This window comes from Medicago truncatula, chromosome 5 (assembly GCF_003473485.1).
Source record: "Medicago truncatula cultivar Jemalong A17 chromosome 5, MtrunA17r5.0-ANR, whole genome shotgun sequence".
In the NCBI taxonomy this organism is placed as follows: domain Eukaryota; kingdom Viridiplantae; phylum Streptophyta; class Magnoliopsida; order Fabales; family Fabaceae; genus Medicago; species Medicago truncatula.
The window spans coordinates 5,303,483-5,328,125 of NC_053046.1; the positions used below are offsets into that span (position 1 = coordinate 5,303,483).

General features: G+C 34.7%; 2 protein-coding genes across 5 annotated transcripts; one reads left to right on the forward strand and one right to left on the reverse strand.

The window, feature by feature from the left end:
• The first annotated feature begins 4,904 nt into the window (after positions 1–4,904).
• LOC11434948 (telomere repeat-binding factor 2) lies at positions 4,905–11,697 on the forward strand. Of its 4 annotated transcripts, none has more exons than XM_024784438.2 (8): positions 4,905–5,145; positions 5,441–5,552; positions 6,055–6,340; positions 6,575–6,783; positions 7,273–7,378; positions 8,480–8,563; positions 8,960–9,312; positions 11,397–11,697. In XM_024784438.2, coding segments are annotated over exons 3-8 (903 nt in total). In that variant the 5' UTR covers positions 4,905–5,145; positions 5,441–5,552; positions 6,055–6,190; the 3' UTR covers positions 11,398–11,697. The 4 variants fall into 4 exon arrangements, with proteins under 4 accessions (XP_024640206.1, XP_024640205.1, XP_024640207.1 ...); XM_024784437.2 differs by having other exon boundaries at positions 6,069–6,340; XM_024784439.2 differs by having other exon boundaries at positions 5,441–5,541; positions 6,069–6,340.
• A 7,217-nt stretch (positions 11,698–18,914) lies between these two features.
• LOC11434951 (ADP-ribosylation factor-like protein 8a) lies at positions 18,915–24,437 on the reverse strand. Its single transcript, XM_003611517.4, has 6 exons — positions 24,220–24,437; positions 23,433–23,514; positions 23,305–23,337; positions 20,320–20,441; positions 19,529–19,690; positions 18,915–19,368 (listed from the first exon to the last, which is right to left on the reverse strand). The coding sequence occupies exons 1-6, from the start codon at positions 24,255–24,257 to the stop codon at positions 19,251–19,253; spliced, it is 555 nt and encodes a 184-aa protein (XP_003611565.1). The 5' UTR covers positions 24,258–24,437; the 3' UTR covers positions 18,915–19,250.
• Between the last annotated feature and the right edge of the window lie 206 nt (positions 24,438–24,643).

Below are 24,643 nucleotides of genomic sequence, written 5' to 3' on the forward strand. Positions count from 1 at the left end.
TGATAATCAATGTTAGGCAATCCTTTGACCAGTTGTAACTTGCTAATTTTAGAAATTAATCTCCAATTAGCATGTCCCAACCTTTTATGCCATACCCATTTTTTATCATTCATTGACAGAAGGCAAACTACCTTCTGATCAGCCAGATCAGAGAAATTTATTTTATAGACATTCTCAACTCTCTTTCCCTTGAATGTAATGGATTTGTCATCCTTGTTGACTAGTGTGCAGTTGGTCTTACTGAACATTACATCATACCCATTGTCACAAAATTGACTAACGCTCAATAGGTTATGCTTCAGACCATCTACAAGCCACACATTATTAATTGAGATGGAGGAATTACCAATAGTACCTGTACTAATGATTTTTCCAGTTTGGTTGCCACCAAATTTCACTTCTCCTCCATCTTTCATTGTAAGGGTAAGGAACAAAGCTTTCTCTCCAGTCATGTGCCTTGAACATCCGCTGTCTAGGTACCATGACCTTTGTTTCTCTCTTGCCCTTAGGCACACCTGCAGTTTTAGCCAATTCAGATTTAGGTACCCATATCTTCATGGGTCCTTTTGGGTTAGTTTTGGAGGTTTTACTTTTCCTCCCTTGTACCTTAGGGTGAATGCTGAAAGGCTTCTGATCATTCAATACTTTAGGTTTGACACCTTTTGGTATTGTTTTCTCAGAAGCAGTAATTGCTTTATTCTTCTGATCCTTTTGTTTTGGGATTTTAGATTCTGGTTTAATCAGATTCTGATGAACAGGTTCTGATCTTTTCAGAATTTTAATCTTTTGACTCTTAGGATCAGATTTTGTCATAACCTTGAACTTAAGGTTTTCTGGCTTTGATGTGATCTTAGCCTGTGAACCAGAAGCTTCAGGTTCTGACTGAACAGCAGTTGCAGCATTTGTACCTTCAGGCACAAATGTGGATTTCAATCCATCCTTGATACAATCACAGTAGCTCTTGAGACTGTATTCTTTGGATTTCTCCTCAGAATATCCAATCCCTTTGCCATTGTTCTTGTATGTGCTGTAGATCATAGAAGCAACTTTGCTTCTGTCTATTCCAGCCATAATAAAATCATCCAAGGCAATCTCATGTTTATTGCCTGAACCTTTATCACATTTTTCTTGTAACTTCTGACAAAGAATCTTGAGTCTATCTTCATATGTTGTTGATATGAGGTTAAACCCTTTGAGTTCTTCTTCAGAAGCTTTCAGTTTCAATAGAGTTGTCTTTTGTTGTTTCATCAAATCAACATATTTTTCTTTTAAATTTGTCAACTCATTGGTTCTGTGTTCAAACAGTGATAAAAGTTCTTTTAGAGAATCAACAAGTTCTTGTCTAGGAATTTTGGAATATACCTCATTTTCATCTTCTGAATCTGATTCAGCTTCTGATACTGCTTCTGATGATACTGTTGCCACTAACCCCATGGCTGCCTTAGCATCATCATCTGCTTCTTCTTTATCAGAACCAGATTCACTATCCAAATCTTCCCAGGTCGCCATCAAGCTCTTTTTGATTTGCTTTCTGAATTTACTGGAGCTGAAGCTTGATTTCTTGGATTTGCCTTTAAACTTCTCCTTCTGAAGATCAGGGCAATCAACAATGAAATGACCAGGCTTCTTACAATTGAAGCATCCCTTCTGATCTTCTTTCTTGGAGTTCTTGTAGCTACCTCTCTTGCTCAAAAATTTCTTCTGCTTCCTTGCCAGATACTCAAGCTTGTTGGACAACATAGCCATCTTTACAGATTGATCTTCATCAGAATCTCCATCAGGTGATTCTTCTTCAGATTCACTGGCTTTGTAGGCTTTGGAAGATTTTGAAGTCTTTCCTTTAGATGGTAAAGCAATGGATTTACTCTTCTTAGAGGTTTCATGCTCATTTAAACTCATTTCATGCACTTTGAGTGAGCTAACAAGATCTTCAACACTTAAAGTATTTAGATCCTTAGCTTCCTCAATAGCAGTTACTTTGGGTCTCCATCTTGAAGGCAAGCTTCTCAAAATCTTACTAACATGATCAGAAGCAACATAGCTTTTCTTCAGTATTTGCAATCCAGAAACTAAAGTTTGAAATCTTGAGTACATTTCTTCTATACTCTCATCATCCTTCATTCTGAAAAGTTCATACTGATGAACTAGCATCAAAGCTTTAGCCTCTTTCACCTTCTTGCTGCCTTCAAAGTTTGCACATAGTGAAGCAAACATAGCCTTAGCAGTAGATTTGTCACTCATCTTCATGTATTCGGTGCGAGGTATAGAAGCCACAATGATTCCTCTTATCTTGTGGTGTTTCTTATAAAGCTTCTTCTGAGCAGGAGTATGTATTCTTCTGTCTATAGCAGCTCATTCTTCATCTAAATCCAGATCATCAACTCCATCTTCCAGTATGTCCCATAGCTCTTCATCCAATCCCATGATAAAGCTGTACATATTTATTTTCCACCATGAAAACTCTTCTGGATCTCCATTAAACTTTGGAGCTTTTCCAGAGTCTGTTTTCTTGTCAGCAGTATCATAGTCATGCTTGACACTAGTGTATTTTGTAGTAACTGATTCCTCATCTCCAGACATGTTTTTCTAATAGATCTTGAACTGTAACACGGTTAAGTGCTGTGATAATAGAGCAAGCTCTGATACCAATTGAAGGTGAAAAACACAAGAAGGGGGGGGGGGGGGGTTGAATTGTGTTTTCTTTTTCTCTTAAAAAATACTTCTTCTGATAAAACTTCAGAAGCAGTTTGAGTGCTTCTGATGAAATGATCAGAGTCAGATTGCAGCGGAAAAGAACAGAGCAGAGAAAAGAAAGACAAAGACACAAGCAGTTATCCTGGTTCCTTCCACAACACGGAAGTAGTCCAGTCCCCCTTGCACTTCCAAGGAGATTTCACTATAATCACAAAGATTACAAATGCTCAATACTTTCTAAGTATGAGACTTCACAAAAAATGCTCAAGCACACACGCAAGAGTCTTCCAATGCTCAAGCACTAAGCAAGAGACTTCTAATGCTCAAGCACGCAGGCAAGAGACTTCTGATCAAACAAAAATACAGAGAATTGAGTTTGACTTGAACACTTGATATACAATCAGTGGTGTTCACAATACAATACAATAAAGACTCTAGACTTTGAATTTCTAAGATGTATCAAATCAGTGCAGAAATTCAGTGTGCTTTGTAGAATCAATTTGACAGAGTTTTGGCGCTTTTGAACTTGTATATCTCTATCTTTTATCTTCAAGTCTTCACTCCTTTATATAGAGGTGTGAAAGAGACGTTGAGATAATCAGCACGTCTAAAGAGTCGTTTGAAATCCTTTGATCATCCACCAGTAATCCTTTGCCTGATTTGGGTGTAGTCCTTTGAAGAATAAGCTTCAAATTCATTCCCATCTTGAACGTACAACTTCTGCTGGCATGGCTGTTGTCTTGTCTTGTCTTGTAGCGTAGACAGAAAACAGAGTAGTGGAGGTAGTGGTTGTACACTTGTACTTTGTCAGCTCTATTAACGAGAAACAAGTGCTCAGTGCTATCCATATATCCGTTGATACCTCCCTTTCAATTCTTCGTTCTTCTTGGATAAGACTGAATTGAGAATCAGCTACTTTGAATCTTCAGTTTGATTAAAGGATCAAACGTAGCTTCTGGTGAAGATATTGCTTCTGATGAAAACCTTTGCTTCTGATGACGTCATCACTTCAGAAGCACTTCAGCTTCAGGAGCAGTTTTCTTCAGATGCTCATAATTTCTTTTTCTTTCCATTGTTCTTCCAAGACCTATTGAAATAACTTGAGTAGCCTTTGGTCCTGTACACTTGAACAATTATTAGTAATAACCAATTGACAATTTTTAATACCTTGTTATCATCAAAACTCAATAAGGTTCATTGTGAAACACATTTTGTTCCAACAAGTTGTTGTTCCACTAGTACATATATTTCCTTTGAGGAATATTGAGACAATTGTCAGGACATAATCTTTGCAACATACAAGAAACAACTAATAATTCCTTTAAAAAAGAAACAACTAATTATAAAGTCTCTTGTTTGTTGACATGTAGAAAAAAATCATAGAGAAAACAAAAGAAGAAGAAACGGTTTGGAAGTGCCACTACACGAGAGAGAAATGCTGCACCACAGCTTCAATATTTCCAATTTTTTATTTTTTTTAACATAAATAAATGAGGTGTCAAGTTATTAGTGGTTGTTTGTAAAACCTTATGTGTTAGGTGTGTTTGCATGCAAGAATTTCTCGTGATTAGATAATTTTTCTTAAATTTTGCTCATTTAATGTGAGAGTGCCTAAATAACATTGATTTGTGACTATGCCCATACAAGATTTTTCCGAAATGGATAGTATAATATACATTATTAGTTAGGGTGGAGGGTTAAAATATATAAATTAAGACCTGACACTCTCATCTCATTAAGTGATTGATACATCTCTTTAAAAATAAAAAATCTTGCCAACCGTTGTCTCCAAAGCACTAGTTAATGATAAAAAAAAAAAAAAAAAGTTTTTTGAGAGAAAAAGAGGAAGTTATTACTATATTTTTTTTAACTATTTATAGATTAATTACACAATTTTCAATACAATAACTATTATATAATTTCTTTTTTTAATATTTTTAACCAATGACCACGGGCACCGATTAACATTTCCCTAAAAAATTAAGTAATTGATACATTAAAAAAATATATTAACAATTATTTTGGAACATTATTCTTTGTTAGTGTGATATCATATTCCTTTTAAATCTTTATTCAATTAAGACTTGAGACTCTCATCAAGTAAAGTAGTTAAGTTTTAATTAAGATTGAACGGATAAAAAAGTATATTTATGTATGATCTCTTATACTGATCTAATTCTAACATAGACATTATTTATCCAATTTTTATTTTAAATTCCTCTATGAAAAAATAACAAGATCAAATCTCAAACATTGAGAAAAACACAAACAAAAATCCTTCCACGAAAAACAAAAGACGAAACAAGACATACTCATCATCTCTTTCTCGTGTATCTCTTTATTCGCAGAATTTCTCGTATTAATTCAATTTACCCGCACGTAAATTCTCCCAATTCGCACCTATACCCTTTCATTCTCCGATCCATTCAATTTCTTCTTTAATTTTCCCAGGTCAGTATTCATCATTTTTTCTTCAATATTTAAAAAAAAAAACTCAAAATTTGTAAATTTTAAGCTGAAAATCAAATTTCCAAGAGAAAAAAAAACAAAATTTGTTAATGTTGGTGGTTGATTCTTTAAAATCAAGATTCAATTTTATTTTTTTTAAATGGCAAATCAAGAATCATTTTTTTTTTTTTTTTGTAGCAAGGCTTGATCTAATTGCATTGCCATTGAAACAATACAATTCATAATTTGTTTCACCTAATTTGATGATTTTTCACAATTTTGTTACCTTTTCCTGCAGACAAATAATCTGAGCTGTGGTTGCTGGAGATTCCTGAATTGATCTCTTTTCAAACATTGGATGCATAAAAATGTGCAATTGAAGTTAATTTGGCTATTGAGGTCAATGTTTGGTAATCAAGATGAGATTTTTTAAATGTTTCTATTGTAGTTTATTTTGATTTTGTTTATAATTAGACTTAACTTTTGTCCTCAATTTCACACATTGTTGCAATTTTTTGTCCCAATACACCAAAAATTGTTATTTTTGTCCCAAAAAATGGTGATTTTTGGCCCCAAAAGTTATAACTTTTAACGCCCTATTTAGATTCATAATTGGATAGAAATTAGAGGAAGAACAAGGCCTAGAAAAACTGTAAGAGAAACTATTGAAAAAGATTTAGAGTTTAATGAGTTGGATAGAAATATATGGTATATGATAGAATATTATGGCGTTGTTTTAATCCATGTAGCCGATCCCACTTAGTGGGATAAGTCCTGGTTGTTGTTGTTTAGATTCAAAATTATGGCTAAAAATCACAATTTTTTGAGTAAAAATATCTGAGTTTAGACCAAAATTGCAACAGTATAGGAACGGGGGGTCAAAAGTGGATTTAAGTCTTATAATTATTGAAGAATGACGTTTGTAGGTCAATAAAGTCAGACATTTTGTGGATAGACATGCACAAGAAGACTGCATTCCGAGGTTTTCTCTAGTACTAGAATAAAAGCAAAAACAATACTGTCATAAGAAGGCCGTGGACTTCTTCCAATGGGTGCTCCTAAGCAGAAATGGACTGCAGAAGAAGAGGCAGCTCTGAAAGCTGGAGTAGTCAAATACGGGGCTGGAAAATGGCGTACAATTCTTACAGACCCAGATTTCAGCACCATTTTGCGCATGCGTTCAAATGTAGATCTCAAGGTAATATTTGTTTTAAATGTTCTAACAGGTTATGGGTATTGTTTTAAAGTAAGATTATTGTTATGTTAGGTTTAAGATGTTACTGCTACGGCACATGTTGAATGATTAACTGTTTACTGTGTCACAAGGATTAAGAAATATATGCAGATTTCTTTGCGTTGAAAATTTTGTCATATTAAACTATATACCTAGGTGTGTTACTATATAACTATATGTGCTTTAAGCTATGAACAGGACAAATGGAGGAACATAAATGTGACTGCAATATGGGGATCCAGGCAGAAGGCAAAACTTGCACTTAAAAAGAGCCTACCACCCCCGAAAAATGAAAATAACCACCACCCGACCTCGACCGCCATAGTTCAATATAATCCAGAAGTTGCAGCTCCTAAGCCTCTTTCAGTTTCTGGTGGAATGTCTACTTCAAAAGAACAAATATCAAGGTTATAGCACTTCATGCGAAATATTTTTTACACTTTATAGAACTAAATGGTCTGTGATTCTTGGTTGGTATAAGCTTGTTCTTGAATAGAAAATGAACAAACATCATATAATCAATAGATATTACTTCCTATAATAGTTATCAGCTCTAAGGTTGCTTAATGCAGTATGCCAGCATATACCAAAGTTTTAAATGAATAAATGAATTAAACAAGTTGCAAGCAATTTTGGCTATAATTTGTGTACCACAAGGTATATTGTTTTCTGATTCTTCATTAGCTATATAATTTTATGATGATTCTAAGCATGGCAAACATACACTCAAATTATTCAAATACATGCACAAACTCACATACAGGTTCCGATTACAACTACAAAATATTTGACAAATAGTTGTCTTCTGTTGTCGCTTTTGATGACAATATCCCCTTAAGATTATGGTGAATTTTCAACGTCAATCATGTGGCAATGTTTTTCAATGATGGCAGCAGAATTCTTTTTAATAATGACAGATTGGACAGCCTTATATTCGACTCGATTGTCAAGTTGAAGGAGCCAAAGGGTTCTGACATTGCCGCCATTGCTGCTTATATAGAGGTATTTCTACTTTGATTGCCTCACTAATGGTATATAGAATCTAAATGTCAAACAAATACAGCAACCAAATTTTTTTCCTCACTCAGTGAGATCAGTTACATGCATAATCAGACACCACACTATCCTATTATAAATAATCTCAAATGACAGACCATTTATTCCAAATCCTTCATAACAGTTTGGCCTATAGTTTTATGCAGTCTCCCTCTAGAAAATATCGGTCAGCCGGCTTGCGATCAAGTTTACAATAATAAAAATATTTTAAGCTGTTTGGAATTGTTCTTCTGTATAAGAACCAACACGAGAATAACAGAATGTTGGGCGGTTATGAACGAACACGAGAATAAAATAAGAATAGCAAAGACGGGGATGTTGCGTTGGATGTGTGGTAAGACTAGACAAGATAGAATTAGAAATAACAACATTAGAGAGAGAGAGAGAGAGAGAGAGAGAGAGAGCGAGGGAGGGAGGGAGGGAGGGAGAGGGAGAGGGAGAGGGAGAGGGAGAGGGAGAGGGAGAGAGAGAGAGAGAGAGAGAGAGAGAGAGTTGAGGTAGCACCTATAGTAGAAATGAATCAGATCACTAGAGGCAGAGGAAGACCTAGAAAAACTATATGAGAAACTATCATGAAAATAGTGATTAATGAGTTGGATCCAAATAAGGTTTATGATAGAACATTAATGATATAATTTGGTAGCAGACTCCACTTAGTGGGATAAGGCTTGATGGTTGTTGTTGGAAATGTTTCTCTGCTAGGTCCATTGATTTATATGTTGTTTATTAACTCTCCACAATTACAACTACCTCTATACATGTAACTCGGGGACTTCCATTCTTCTGGTACCAAAATATTAGAGCAGTTTTTTCATTTGATGGTTCTTCAACTCACCTAAACAAGTTCCCCTAATCTCTCACCTGGCAAGAACAAGCTCTTAACTTTTTGCCTTCCTGGGGTTAAGAAAGGCTTAGCATAAGTCAATCAGTCATAATATGCTATCTATTTGTTTGTGTCATTTTAAATATACTAGCAATTGCATTTTATTTTTTTGCTTCTCTGTATCATTGAGTTGATTGTAATTCTGAAATTGTTTACCTCAATAGGATCAATACCGGTCTCCACCAAACCTCATAAAGTTACTGTCAACAAAACTGAAGCATATGGTGGCAAGCGGCAAATTAGTGAAGGTAAATATGCTTTAAGTTACTGAAATTTGGTTCCCAAAAAGCAGTATCTTTTCCTGCAAACTTTTGTAGCGAAGGGAATACTGTCCACTGAATAATTTTTTGGATATTGGATGTTATGGTTACACTGCTAACATGCATGATGTTACTGGAAGTTATTAGCAGAAAATGATTGGTACAGAGAAATTAATTGGTTGTATGTAAAGATGTAAATACAAAAAATCTGTTATGGTAGTCGAACTAAGCATATATGGGCATTCTCTTTAGTGGGAGTGAAATTCTATTGGTTAACAAAGTTTTCCTTTTAATAAACCTATATTACTATAAGATAAATATTGGACATGTAATTAAATATTATACTTGGTCAATTGATTCCTAGTCTGACATACCCAATGACAGGTAAATCATAAGTACAGGATTGCAACAAATTCAACAAAAACATCCGAGAAAAGAAGATGCTCTTCCTTGTTACTCCTGGAAGGGAGGCCAAAAGATTCTCCAAAAGCAGAGAAAACTGATGCCAACGTCCTTTCAAAATCTCAAATTGATGTTGAGCTTTTAAAAATGAGGGGTGTGACAGCTCAAGAGGTAGCAGCAGCAGCTGCAAAAGCAGTTGCGGAGGCAGAAGCTGCCATTGCTGAGGCTGAGACAGCGGCAAGGGAGGCCGAGACAGCTGAAGCTGAAGCAGAGGCTGCACGTGTGTTTGCAAAAGCAGCAACGAAGGCACTAAAATGCAGAAGACTTAATATTTGGTAAGCTTCCTTACCAAGAAACATTACTTAATGCATATAAATAACTGTGATGTTTATTACTTCCTTTTAGCCCATTTTGAATGCTTTCTCCTAGTGGTTACTTTCCCTAATTTTTTATATGCTAATTTCTCAAGTGTGTTTGTTTCAACTTTCAAGTTAACCAAATACATTCCCAGGAATATAAGGTAAGGTAACATGTAATCCATGTTTGTAATCCATGTATAAAAAATTTCCACAAAATAAATATCTTCTGTATTCCCACGGTTTTTATTCTCTATGGAGGGGGTGGGAAATAATGCTGCCATGCAAAGGTTCTACTTGACTTGAAAATAAAATTTGGATAACTTAAAAACAAACATCCCCTAAGATTTGGCAATGTTTCTAGTTTCATTCCATCTTTTCTCATAATGCCCTATCTAGCAGGTAGGGTTGTTCACGGTTTGGTTTATAGGAGAATTGAACTAAACTACAAAAACAGTTGGAGAAACCCAAACCAAACTTTAATCGCTGCACCTGAATCAAACCAAACTGGTTCAGTGCTCCGATTGACTATGGTTTCAATACCAAACCAAACTGGTTTTTTACCGATTCAAAATTTTGCATCTTGTTTAAAATCCAAACACTAAATGCAAATATATGGTGTTGTTAGACATTGATTTGCATTTCACTGGATCTTGTTGTAAACTCACTCCATTTTGCACTTATTATTACATGGCAGCATTGAATTGAACCTAAGTAGTCTTAGAATTTGGGTTGGGCCTAATCAACCTTACAAATTCGCCTTTTAAGGCGAGGTTTGCACTTGCTTATAAACCCATATGTTCAGGGGACTTATCTCATCCAATGTGGGACATAAACACTGAAACACACACCCCTCATGCCCAAAAGTGAACATCCGGAGTGTGATCCGATAGCGGTGACCTTATAGTAGGTGGTCCACCGGGTCTTGGATAGGATCTGTGGGACTCTCACTTGTAAATCCATATTCAGGGGACTTATCTCATCCAATGTGGGACCCCTCACATCAAGACTGAACATCCGGAGTGTGATCCGATAGCGGTGACCTTATAGTAGGTGGTCCACCGGGTCTTGGATAGGATCTGTGGGACTCTCACTTGTAAATCCATATTCAGGGGACTTATCTCATCCAATGTGGGACCCCTCACGTCAAGACTGAACATCTGGAGCGGGACCTGAGTGGCCCGATAGCGGTGACCTTATAGCAGTTGGCCCAGCAGATCTTGTATAGGCTTTGATACTATCTTAGAATTTGGGTTGGGTCTAATTAAACCTTACAAAACCGGATTTTAAGGAAGGGTTTGCACTCACTTATAAACCCATGTCCAAGCCTGATCTCATCCAATGTGGGACTCTTTAACATGTAGTCAGTAACATAGTGACTAGTGTCTGCTAACCATCACATAGTGATTGCATTATTGCATGAGCTTGTGAATTCAGAAAGGCAAAATCTTTTAATGTTAATCGAAAAGGAAATTCAATGGAAAAGTGAATTTCCTTAAATCCATTCAAACAACATCACCAAGTGATGATAAATTAGGGGGGATATTATTGATAAAACAGGGGGATATGAATCATCGCATGTTTCTGATATTTCTCTTACCCATGAAGTTTTAGTTGAATTCGATAGTTAAGAAAACAACTCTTACATTGTGGGGTGCATGGAATAACAGGGAGGGGTCCACAATTTGTTTCAGTTCACCAAACTGTAGAAATTTGAAGTTCGGTTAGTAAATTAACAGAATTAAAACACGGTTCAGATTGCCAATCATTTAACGGTTCAGTTTTTTTAAGGATGATTTGGTTCAGTTTGGTTCTAAATAGTTATTTGAACAGACCTGCCAACATGTCTTGAATAACGTGCGGCATTTATTTACAAGAGACCACATCCTCCGTTGCTACATTATCTGCCAGCCGAAACGTGGTCTCTTGTGAAAATACCACATTTTCGATAATCAAAGGTTTTGGTAAGGTTATAACTATTGCTGCATTATTCTAATTCCTGCATTGAATTGGTTTATCTTAGTTCTTAGAGCTAACCGTTTTATTTTTGCAACTTTGTGCAGACGGTGTTTGCTTCTTCATGGTTGACATGATCAAAGCATTATGTTGGCTTTCGATCATAATGCTGATGTTGGCTGCCTGCATGTATTTAATTACTGTGCATAATTTAGGCTTGTAAATTTTGAACGTGCCGGATTGATCCATGAAGCATTTTTGTCATGAGTCAGGAATAGTTTTTATTCATTATTTTTGTAACATTATTTTTATTGAAAGACATACGATAAGGGTATTGTAACAATACTACTGTGTGTGGTTATGTAGTGACAAATTGATTTTGAATTAATTGATTCCAGTTAAAAGTAAGCTGAAACTAAAATGATTTATATGTTTGAATACATGCATGTAAAGTGAGTTTGAGGCTAAAAATCAATTCTAGAGGCATGAACTCAAATTTTAATTTCATGTTAGAATCAATTTTGAAGATGAAATTAAATCTACTCGCGATCAACTAACAATGTTAAATCATGGTTACATTTTCATTATCAATTTAGATCATTTATAAACGATGTTCATATTTTATTTAAATATAATCGATAATTAAATTTGCATGTCGGTTTTCTATATTTTCTGCATTAGTATTGTCGACGTGTCTGTATTCATCATATACCGTCTTGTCAAATCTCCATGCTTTATTGGTGATGAGTGTTATTGACACCCGAATTTTAGTGTGTTTTAAATTATAATTTATCAAGAAAATGATAAACGTAATATTTTTCGCTTAATTTTTAGCCTTTATTTATTTCTTTCTGTTATTGTTTTATTTTTCTTTTTATTATTCTGTAAAATATAAAGCATGAAAATTGATGGCCTATTCATCTACTACATTACTTTGGTCCATCACACGTTTTTTTATTTACTTTCATTTACCACTACAAAATAGTCTATGAACCAAATGAACAAAAGATTATTGGAGAAGTGTATAGTATGCAACCAAACATCTTTATCTTATCTACGCAAACAATATAACTCGTCTTTGACCAGTTAAAAAAACAGAGCAACAACGGCAGTTTTGACATCCTATGTCATCCTAGTACAAAGGGGATCATTTCAATAAAGAGGGGCTCACAATGTTGTTATATTTTTTTCCTTAATAGAACACTAATTTTCTCCAAGTATACAAGTAATCGAAAAGGCGAGTCTTTCCATTTCTTTTATAGCTATGCACTCTCTGCAAATGTTTGCTTGCTTTCTGCAAAAAAATAAAATAAATCAGAACTTGGTTTTGTCTATAATAATGGTCACGGAGGATTATCAATGGTGACATTGATGCCTATAAATTGGAAGTTCAAAATAAGATAAAAAAAACATAACATATAACTTTTTTTTTTCTTCGTCAAATACAATTTTCATTATCTACAAAAATTCCACTACTCACAAGCAATTTCTATTTTATTTTAGAGGTGCTCACATGCATTTTTCTTCTGCCAAATTTCAACCCATTTCCATATCACCACCACCGCATTTGAGTTTTGTTTATTTTGAATATGAAGCATCTTCTCAGTCCTTAAGAATGGGAGTAAAAGTTAAAACTCATGTAAATCATTGTGTTCGATCATATAATTATTTAGTTTTGGAAAACTAGTGAAGTATTGATCACAAGTATCAGAGCTTTGGAATTTAGAGAAACATTGATCAGAACTCAGAAGCATTGGATGCTTGATGTTCAAGTCAAGTAAATATAATTCTCCACTCAGCATATCAATATGGTAAATTTTGAGAGTTTACACACGAGATCTCAAAATAGACAAATATTAGAAATATGGCTTAGGTCAGAAGACTTTTTTTCTTTTCTTTTTTTTTATTTGGGGGTGGGTTGATAGAAATATTTAATTAAGATATATCTAGGTTAAAAAATGAATTTTATACAAGATGATAATATTTTTTTCCTATTTTGTTTTTGTTTATATTACTAATATTTCACTTGGAGACCTAGTAGAACAATATGGAGACGAGGTTTTCGGAAGTTTTGATGGAGCCATAAAAAACATGAATTAAGGGGGACCAGTGATAACTTATCCACTATCACAACAATATTAAGAAGTGCAACAAATCTATTTTTAATAATGTTTTCAAACTAAAACAAATTAGCATGAGTTTTAGATAAGTTATTCAAAGACACTTAACAACAAGGGTTAGAATCTGTTGATGACTATCTGCAAAGAAAACTATAGATAGAGAGGAAGCCATATGAATTCAGAAATATTACATAGATTGGATTAAGGATGGGTAAAATTATCTTCATCTTTAATACAATTGTAAGATCTTCAATCCATATAGGTCATCTGATCTATTCATAACTTTCTGTAGTTGTTCGTGTACATTCTTTTCAAGGTTGTCTGAAAGGGATGTTGACCTTTATTGTTAAGGCTTTGAATATACATAAAGTAGATTTGTACTACTTGTTAAGATTGTTCATGGTAATAGATAAGTTAACACTTTCAACACTACATTCAATTTTACATCTTGGTGAAGAATCTAAGCTGCAAGGAATTCATAAGCTTATTATCGTGTACACACATATAGGGTGATGATCCGATTGAATCCTAAGATAGCAACCACAATAGCTTCTTCAAAGCAAATTCTTTTGTTTATTTTACTGCTTATCATGTTTTTTGAAAACTCTGTCACGTGAATTGCATGCATACCTTTTTTTTAATGAGTTAAATACCTAAAACTCTAGTCTGTTTAATTGAACCACTTAACGGAAAGTTTGTGACAATCTATTGATAGCAAACATCACTGGAAGCAAATGGAGCAATAGTTCCCTTGAATGTCCTGATTGCCGCTATAGTCATGAATCATGTCTGGTTCTCCTTCGATACTATCCTTCGGCCCACGTGGCTTGGATTCCTCTTGTGCAAAGTCATTAGATAAACACCCTGGATTGATCTGATTGGATTGATTTAAACCTCAACTCCTCTCAAGGAAATATTCAATTAGATTTTTAGTTTTTGTGCATAAACATGCAGAAGAAAACTGCATTCCAAGATGTTCTCTAGAATAAAAGTAAAAACTATATTGGCATAAGAAGGTTGTAGACTTTTTTTAATGGGTGCTTCTAAGCAGAAATGGACTGCAGAAGAAGAGGCATCCTGAAAGCAGGAGAAGTCAAACACGGAATTAGAAAATGGCATACCATACAGACCCAGATTTCAGCACCATTTTGTGCATGCGTTCAAATGTAGATCTCAAGGTAAGTTTTTTTCCTTATTGTTACTCAAACCTGGCTTCTTGGAACTTATTTCTGAAAAAGCATTATTTTTTCCTGCAAACCTGTGTAGCGAATGGATATGTTACTGAACATTATTAGCAGAAAACAATTTTTTTTCTTAGGGGAAAATAATTGTTACAGAGAAATTAATTGGTTGTGTATATACAGATGTAATTACAAAAAATCTGTTATGGCAGTCGAACTATGCATATATGGCCATTTTCTGAAGTGGGAGTTAAATTCTATTGGTTGACAAAGTTTTCCTTTTACTATAAGATAAATATTGGCTTCAATGCCGAACTGAACTAGTAATTTACAAATTCAAAAAATGTGCATCTTGTTCAAAATCAAAACACTAAACACTAAATTCCTTACAATTTCCATCCATTGTTTAGATTCACCGCAAGAGTGACTGCTAGTTCCATATAAGAATTTCACCGAATCTTGTTCTAAACTCACTCCACATGGAAGTATTGAATTGAAACTAAGTAGCAAGCAAGCAATACCTGTGCTCTTAAGTAACTAGTATCTGCTAACCATCGCAAAGTGATTGCTAAATTATTTTAACAGTTCAGTTTTTAAAAATAGTTCGGTTAAGTTTTGTTCTAATTAGTTATTTTAACAGACCTACCAACAAATTTTGAATAAGATGCGTCAAAATCTCAGTTAAATGTCTCTCCTCTCTTACATCTTTAGTTTTTATTCACAAGAGACCACAACCTCCTTTGCTACATTTTCTGCCAGCCAAACCCCGGTCTCTTGTGAAAATACCACATTTTTTATAGTCACTGCATGTCCTTATTAATGAGAATTAGAGTTTTAATTAAGTCTCCAATTCATTTCTCAATGTTTTCTTTAAATATGAATATCTTTAACATGGTGATTCATAGAAAACTCTCGTAAATCATCTTGTCAAAGATAACATCTTGATTGTGTTAAAACTCAAAATATATATAGTAGAAAACTACTTGATTGTGTATCAGTGAAAATAAAGAAAAGAAGTATTCTCAAAATCTAGAGTTCCAACGAGCTCTTTACAATCCTTCATAGAGATACTTAAGGAAATTGACAAAAGAAATAACAATAATAAATAAATTAGATGGACAACTGCATAACACCGTTTTGTAGAATCTCTTCACATGACTTTTTCAAGTCAGCAATTTCATATTTTTTCCAATGGCTCACACATATACTTTCTAAATTCTTCTTCAATACAGATAACTGATTAATGCTTGACAAACTTCAAATGACATGTCAGGTATGTTTATAGTAGTTGGTTGTTCCTTTTTCTTCTCAGAAATTACAAACATGCGTTCTAAAACTGCTGACCATGCACCAAGAACACATTTATGAGCTCTTATGCTTTTATCAGATGCACCGACCTTAATCACGACGTCTGTTAAGACATCCAATCTTAACGCTCGAGCGATTATTGATTGTTGATTCTTGTTCTTGTGCAAATAAGGTGATGCGATTAGGATGTGTTATTGATATCCGCCTGTTTTGGAAAATAAAAACTCAGTTAACGTGTGTATATATATTCAACTAATAACACAAAAATTACGTACATAGATTAGAGATATTACCAATTCCACTTGTACAACTTGAAAGGTAGTAATGTTAAATGATTTTTTTATATATGTACCTCACATTTTCATAATTAGGAAAAAAATATATCATATCATTCAACTTAGCCATTGAAAATTTCTTTTTTGAGCTTCTTGTATCATTGTGTCGACAGTAATTCTGGAAGTTTTTTTATTTCAGTAGGATTGTATTTTTTTAGTATGCAACCAAACATCTTTCTCCTTTTTATTTTTGTTTTTTGTTAATAGGACTCTATTTTTCCCCAAGTATACAAGTAATCTAAAAGGTGAGTATTTCCTTTTCTTTTTTCATCACCGTTAGTTTTGTCTATGACTGCCATTGATGGTGACATTGAAGCCTATAAATTGGAATTTAAAAGTTAATCAAGAGAATGTGTCTGAAAGAGAGAGGGTGAAAGGAGAAAAAAAAAAAAAAAAAAACTGTAATAGAGAGACTATTTTTTCTTCTTCATCACATCGAAGTAGTTTTCATTATCTACAAAAATCCACTTACTCATAAGCATTTTTTTTACCCATATTATTCTTTCTCCTCGGATTTTATATGTCACGTGTTCTATCTCTTACAGTATTCATTAATAAATCTCTCATTCCCCCGTCATCTTATGTCCAAATACATTTATTTTTATTGAATGAAAAATTATTTTTGAAGCTTGAAATATGAAGCATCTTCGAAGCCCTTATTAATGATAATCAAAATTTTAAGTCTCCAATGCATTTGTAGATGTTTCCTTTTTTTTTTTTTTTTTTTGGTACATGATGTTTCCTTTAACTATCCATGGTTATATCTACAACAACACGATTTAGAGAAAACTCAGGTAAATCATCTTGTTTGATCATATAAGCACGGAGGTTTAGAAATTTAGTGAAGGATTGATCACAAGCATTAGAGGTTTATAAGTTTAGAGAAGCATTGATCACATCAAATGCTTGATGTTCGAGTTAAGTAAATATAATTCTCCGCTCAATAGATCAATATGGTAAATCTTTGAGAGATTACACACCAGATCTCAAAATAGACAATACCTTGACATTTGGCTTAGGTCATAATTTTTTTTTTTTATAGAAATATTTCATAGTTGAGATATATTAAGTTAACAATTAGTTCATAGAAGTGATGTTATATTATATATTTTTTAAACTGATGTACCTATTATAGGTTACATCCAAAATATATTAAAAGAGAAGTGATGTAAAAAAAAAAGAGGGGGACGAAACCAAACCCTAGGCAAAATCTAGCAGAACCTATAGTTAGGAAGCCCTGGCCTATATTACTAGCAATTCATTTGGAGAGGTCCTAACTGGAACAATGGAGCCAACGTTTTCAAAAGGTCGATAGAGTCGTGTGTTTATAAATATAAATTGGAGAATTCTCTTTCAAGATGCTACTGCATTGCTCTCCCTAGGATTCAATCGAATCATCACTCTATATGTCTATACTAATAAGAAGTTTGATAATTAAACAATCTTGATGAACAATCTTAACGAGTAGAACATACTTTTGTGATAATTTTAAATTAAAACAATGATAAAAAACAAGATTAAAGGTATTCAACAATTTGTTAATTAACATGAGTTGCAACCTTTATTTGACAAGTTAGAGAAAAAGTTACGTAAATAATTGTAGAAAGTTTCAGATAGAATGAAGACAGGTGAGTTTAGAAATCTTGTAAATATTGAATTATGGATGGAGTAAAATTATCTCCTTCTTTAATTCAATATTTGCAAGATTTTTCCATCCACGTAGCTTTCTCTCTATCTTAAATTGTGTCTGGTTGTTCTTGTAATTTCTTCATCTAAGTTTTATAAATTGAGGGTTGTGACCCTTGTTGTTAAGTCTTTGAACACCTCCAAGTTTTTTTTCCTGATCATTTGTTTTAGTTTAAAAATATTACCAAAAGTTGAATCTACTTCTTAAGATTGTTCATAATATTGGATAAGTTAGCACTCCAACGTTGCCTCTTTTTGAGTTTTTTATGATAACTTCAGCAACGAGCTGTCCAAATTTACTAAAGCATTTGCACATTGATCTTGCTCCAAGGTAAGATTGACACACCTTCATCTCCCAATCCAATTCAAGCAATCACAGAATTTTCCTCACCAGAGAGCGTCCTATAATAGCTTCCCTATCTTGATCGCCTGACTGAACACTAGGGAATCAACATGCAATTCAACTGATAAGACCTACTAGTAAACTAGCATAACTCAAACCTTCTACCTACCCCACCCATGCACTCGCACGCACCATCCCCAACAACTCTACCACATAGACACAACTCACCATGACTTCCTCTGGTAATACCTCCACATCCTGCTCTCTTCCCCTCCTTACAGTTGTTGCCCAACAATCCTTTCAACAAGTGTTAATATTCCAACCAAAATCAGATTTGAAGTTAATTTTTACTCCTTGACGCAGATCTGCCATAAAAAAAACTGTCCTCTTTTATTTTGGAGAAAGGAAAAAAAAACCAGGTAACAAATGAATTGTGGTTAACTGTACGAAAATCTTTACTCCCCAACAATATATGTCTGTAATGTGTATATATCAATTAAATCTATTTTAAATATGAATTTTTTTTCTAATAAAGATGGCTATTAAATGATTATATTTTATTTTAAAAAAAAAAAAAAAAAAACTTTCCTTTTGCCTACAACCTGGGATAAAGGGGGGAAATGAGACAAGCTAAATAATGCATCTTCGGCTAACTTGCAAGATTAATTTAAGGCCACACATTGCTGGTCATTTGAAAGAAACGGGTATCAATTTACAATGACAAAACCATCAATTCCTCTCACAAGAAAATCTGTGAACTTTTAATGATATAGCTACACCGATAATACACAATAAAATTTACTCAAAGTAACCCTTGACATGTATTTTATCCCGTTTAATTCCCAATCATACAAGACTAATCATTGCTAAGAACCTGAGGAAAGGGAAGGATAAACCAATCTCAGAGTTAGACATGCAAATGCCACTACTAAATCCAGAATTGAGTCGCCACAAAATTACATCAAAGTTCAAAGCACAAAGCAGTTTCTTAGCTCTTTGATTTGGAATGCTTCACAAGCCAGTCAATAACAGAGTCGATGTTGGTTGAGTTTTTGCATGAGATCATGAAGCAACAAACTTCTCTATCAGTAATTGATTTCAGATCCCTGCATCACCAGAGAGCACTTAGAACCAAACAGATAAAAAAGAATACAAAATTGAAGGAGGAAATAATAATCAAATGCTAATTTTATTCATTAACTTCCTAGGACTACTTTAATCCGTTATTGCTCTTAACAGCCAGAATAAAAGGGACGCGTATCTTACATTTGGTCGGTCAAAGCTTGTTTAGACAGAGCCCCTGCCTTGTCAATCTTGTTTCCCAACACCAATAAAGGGATACCACTCAATGATGGCTTGCTCAGCAAATCATGAAGTTCACTTCTTGATATGCTAAGGTTATCTGGATCAGCAGCATCAACAACATAACTGCAGGAAAGATCAGATTAAGAAAATTGCCAAGTTTCACGAATTCAGATAATGATTACCAGCTAACGAGAAAAAATGCATCAATGAATAGATATTTGAGCATATGATCCAAAAGACAAATACACTAGATCTAAGAGGCAGAGAATCCTTGCAGCATCCCAATTTTCAACAGAAAAAAGGTGAAATTTGCTTTGAACTAAAACCAATCAAGACCAGGAAAGGCTCTTTACTCAGCAGGCACCGAAAAACCAGTAATTGAGCATAACTATGTTCGGGTTCATGCATAAAAAAGAATAACTCAACAATTGGTTAAAAATAAAGAAGGTATAATCTGGTAGTTATGGAACCCCAACAAAAACTAAAATAAACAACTGCACACTTCAATCAGCAAGAATAATATTAAGGCTTTAGGCACCACCTCAGTCGATTGCTAGGCAATATATCAAACACGTAGACAACATTTTACACATATAAGCTGATTATAAACACAAGTAAAAACATAAATTTATCAGTTAAATCTGCATCAATAAACATATCATGGTACACATATACCAATGCTCCTATGGGAAACAACACACACACACAGACAGACATCTTTAAAGCCAGAAGATAAGAAGTTTGTTTCATACACAATAGCCGAAACCGCACGACAGTAACGTTCCCACATGCTACGGAACCTAGGTTGCCCTCCAAGATCCCATAACTTTATTGTAACATTGCCTTTTGTTACTTTCCTCATATTGAATCCCACCTGCAATCAGATAAGAACAGATTGATCAGAAATATTGCCCTTGAGAGATAGAAAACCTGCATAAAACAAACTGTTACAAACCCAAGTGAATAATAAAAATTAGGATGAAAACAAATAGCAAATTAAGAAGAAACTTCTGCACTATTGATTGAAGTGACAAAGTCTATATGTACTTCGAAGGGAAAATTTCCTTATTACACAGCAGAACTACTTTCCGGTATTTTTTTTAACGGGATCCGTTTCTGTTCTCGAATCCTACTTAGATCCTATACAGTACCATCTTGCAACTATGACTTTGTACCTTAATTAATCAAACTGATCCTTCTAACTGTTAAAGAAACTGCTTAAGTAGTTAATTGTTATCAATCACGAACTGCAGAAAATGGTACCAAATAATGTCATAGCGCTGCTATACCCATTATTTGACAATAGTACCAAATATCATATTGTGGAACAATAGCAATTGATTCAAACACCGCTATGATATATTGCGATGGCACCGCTATAACCGTTATTTAACACTGAACTACAGTTCCTCCCATCTGTATCAAATAATTGAACTCCTTCCAGCAACCTCTACCTTCTTGTATGCACCTTCAAAACCTTCCCCCTCCTGACTGCTGCCACTGCCTGTCACTAACATTAACCCTGTAGAATATCTACACCGAAACCTGGTCTATTATAATCAGATCAGACCAAAACCTGGTCTATTATAATCAGATCAGATCATCATCTATGCTGACAAATCTAGCAGCCAATGCAGTGAAGAATGTGGTGCTTCCTCTTGATGTCAGTAGATAAAACTGCTCCCACCTCCTGGTGCCCCATGACCTTCCTCGGATAAAATACATGCAATAAGGTGAATTTGATGCTGCTCAGGTAGCTACAGTTTGAATGCAACAGAACCTATTTGTTTGATAACCTGATAAGGCCCATAACATCATGCTACATATTTGGGGAGCACCTGCCACTCGTATGTCCTATCCCTTGTGTACACAATGGACAATGGCCTTCTTGGATGCTAGCAGGTTTCGTATGCTGGTCTGGATAGTGCCTCATAAGCTCTTGTTCCCCTGCCAAATGATGTTTAAGTTGATGACTTATGTAAACCTTCATTTCTGTATATCAAGTCTCGTGCAACCACAAACTTCTGCAGGTGTGCAACCACATAAACCACCTTGAACGGTGTACAACCTGCTGTCCTGTGAAAATTGGTATTATACAAACACTCTGCCCAAGTAAGGAAAAAATTTCAAACCCCTTGCTGCTCTGAAGTGAAATATAGCAAATGTGTCTCCAATGTATGATTCAACAGTCCTGCCTGCTCATCAGAGTCAAGGCAATTCCCTGTATGTATTGAAAATCTCTTCTCTCCTGCCAGAATTTGTTCATGCTCATGAACATAGTGCTCCGTCAGTTATAACAATAGAGATAGGATCCTAAGTAACCTAACTAATTCTCAGGCAAAAATATATGCCAAAACTCTTTCCAAATAGGAGCATTTTAATGCAATGAAACAGCAATACTTAACCTGTAAACAACCAGTCAACCACTAGTATGGTATCATATCGTTGGACCTCAACAACCTTAATGAAGCCCAAACTGAGATCTCTGCAAAATGCAAATAGCTTTAGGAATAGGAAGAGGTAATGGCAAGCTTGCAGGAGACACATCTTTATACTTATTGCACTGACAAGTATGGCAGCTAGCACAGTAATTAGTAATGGCTCCTTTCACCCCTAACCACTGCACCAAATGTGCCAACCGTTTGTAGTTCCTATAAACTGATGTGTTCAAAAATGGGAATAGTGTGGAATCTAGCCAGTGATTTGGGAATCCAAGCACAAGAGGCTGTTAGCACCATCCTACCCTTGTAGTGCAAGTTCCCCACTCATTAGTATAGCGGAAATGAGAATTAGGGTCCTTCTGGAAGTCATCCAGAGTTTTTCTCAAGGTCTTATCTTCCTGAACTCCTCAGTCAACCAATCAGTGATACTGGATATAAGATCAAGAGATGGTCTGCATCTCCTTAACCTCTTCCCTGTTTAATAGTCAATCTACCACCTTGTTAGAGGTGAGCAATTCCATTTTTGTAGCCAAAACCTAGCTTCACCGTTGCCGCTCAGAGATCCCTGACCATTCCCATTCCCCTTCATCTGCCATCCTTGTCCTCAAGTGGCAATTGATCCATCCTTAGAGTTGTCGATGGTTTCATCATGATCTTCCAAAACCAGCCCAATTATTTCCTACTAATGTGCCATAAGCTGCTTGATGCTAATATTCCACCGTTGGTCGTCATACTCCATCAAAAGGCTGCCAAGTGTTAATCGGGTGTGGTGTTGTTAGCCACCTCTGTGACACTGACTACTTCCATTGATGGTTCAAGTGCATCAATAAGTGCCTCCATGTTATCCAGTGTCTTCAGCTCAGGAAAACTGAACCACTAATTGTGAAGCCGAGGGAGTAATAAAATTGGATGAAGGTAGACACCAAATTAAGAAATTCCTCTGCATTATTCATTGAAGAGACAAGTTCAAGACAACCAACTAAGGGAGATTTCCCTTGTTACACAGCAGGAACGTTTCATTATTATTTTCTCTTGCAGCCCTTTTTGTCCTCCCTGATTCCTATTTATCATATATAGCTTATTATCCTGTCACTTAGAGCTGTACCCTAATGAATCCTTCTAATTATCCTAAGTTCTGACTACCACAATCACAAAAAAAATTCTAAAAAGCATTACTTCTCGGATACACACCTTCAAATCCTTCCCTCCTTACTACTGCCCCATTTGCTAACAGACTAACACAAACAAATAGAATAGGAAGCAATAACTAAAAGCATTTCGTGAAGCATAACTTACTGTAGGAATCATGTCCTCGCTGTATCCACCGGTCTAAAAGCAATATAAATAAAAATTAGTTAGTAAAGCAGACTCAAAGTATAAATTAAACAAAAAGAATAGAAAACCAATATGATTATTGTACTTACAGCAACAACATTTACAAGGGAAGTCTTTCCAGCATTCTGAAGCCCTATAAGAGATAACTCCATCTCCTGCTTGAAGAAAAGGCTGCAATCAAATCAAATTTAAAACATAATAAGCTCATGCATCTTGAAGAAAGTGATCCACTTCGCACAGGGCATGCATATAGGTATAAACATAAATATAAAATAATTCAACTTCCAAAGACAATCTAAAACTGAAAATTAGTAACTTTGTGAAAAGGTAAAGCAGATTAATGCAATCAACGGCCTTTTATGAAGAAAAAAATAATGTTGTTTAGCTCTGAGGGTGCACTTGGAAGAGCTTATTTAGGCTTAATTATGACATTCGCAGTTGAATAAGTGCTTTTGAGATGTTCTCAGCTTATTTCAATATGTTAGCCATGATAGCTTATCAAAACAACTTATGACCTACACAAATTCAGTTTGACCGCATTACCTCTTTGATTATAGAAATGGTTTATAGTTTATTCGTAAACAATTAAATAAGCATTTACAAAATAAACACTTATCCAATAAGCACTTAATTAAGCTGATTACCCAAACTCGCCCTAATATGTCGACGCTGCTAATATCAAAGTTTTGCAACACAATAACATCATAATTGAATTGAAAACAAATTGATTTACAAATCATATCAAAGGTGTAAATAAAATCATGAAAATCACCACAGTATTACAAACAAATTCACGGAAGAAAAAAAAAATTACCAGAACCTAATTCTTCAACAAAAAAAAGAACAATGACGATGAACAAAAAAAAAATAGCTTACCTGCGTAACCAATTCAGAAAAGCTTCCCACAATCCCATTGTTTTTTCTCAAACTAAATTATTCTGATTACGATTATTGATTAAAATTAAAAATAAAGTAAAAATTCAGATCTACGATTTCTCTCTTCGAAAAAACGAGAGAGAGAAAAAGAGAGAAAGATTTTCACACAAATTTCCTTCCTATCCTTCTTCCCTCCCTTCACTCTTTTATCGCACTCATATATATCAATCAAATCAAATCAAATACGAAACTTTTTTTAATTAGGTTTTTGGAGTTTACTTAAGATCCAACGGTTGTGAATATTCTATTGGATCGTGTCCGTTAATTGTGGTGGGACCCATAAACACGAGACCATACTGGCTCTCTCGTTATCTTTATTTAGAGGACCTGTAGTGCTTTGCCACGAATGGTGATTGCGGGACCA

Excerpts from the sequence above, each read along its gene's own strand:
- LOC11434948 (XM_024784438.2), top strand. The coding sequence starts at position 6,191 with ATGGGTGCTCCTAAGCAGAAATGGACTGCAGAAGAAGAGGCAGCTCTG. Across the intron at positions 6,784-7,272 it reads TCAAAAGAACAAATATCAAG|AATTCTTTTTAATAATGACA; the intron begins GTTATAGCACTT and ends TGATGGCAGCAG. Across the intron at positions 7,379-8,479 it reads CCATTGCTGCTTATATAGAG|GATCAATACCGGTCTCCACC; the intron begins GTATTTCTACTT and ends TTACCTCAATAG.
- LOC11434951 (XM_003611517.4), bottom strand. The coding sequence starts at position 24,257 with ATGGGATTGTGGGAAGCTTTTCTGAATTGGTTACGCAG. Across the intron at positions 23,338-23,432 it reads CCCTTGTAAATGTTGTTGCT|ACCGGTGGATACAGCGAGGA; the intron begins GTAAGTACAATA and ends TATTGCTTTTAG. Across the intron at positions 19,691-20,319 it reads CGTGCGGTTTCGGCTATTGT|TTATGTTGTTGATGCTGCTG; the intron begins GTATGAAACAAA and ends TCTTTCCTGCAG.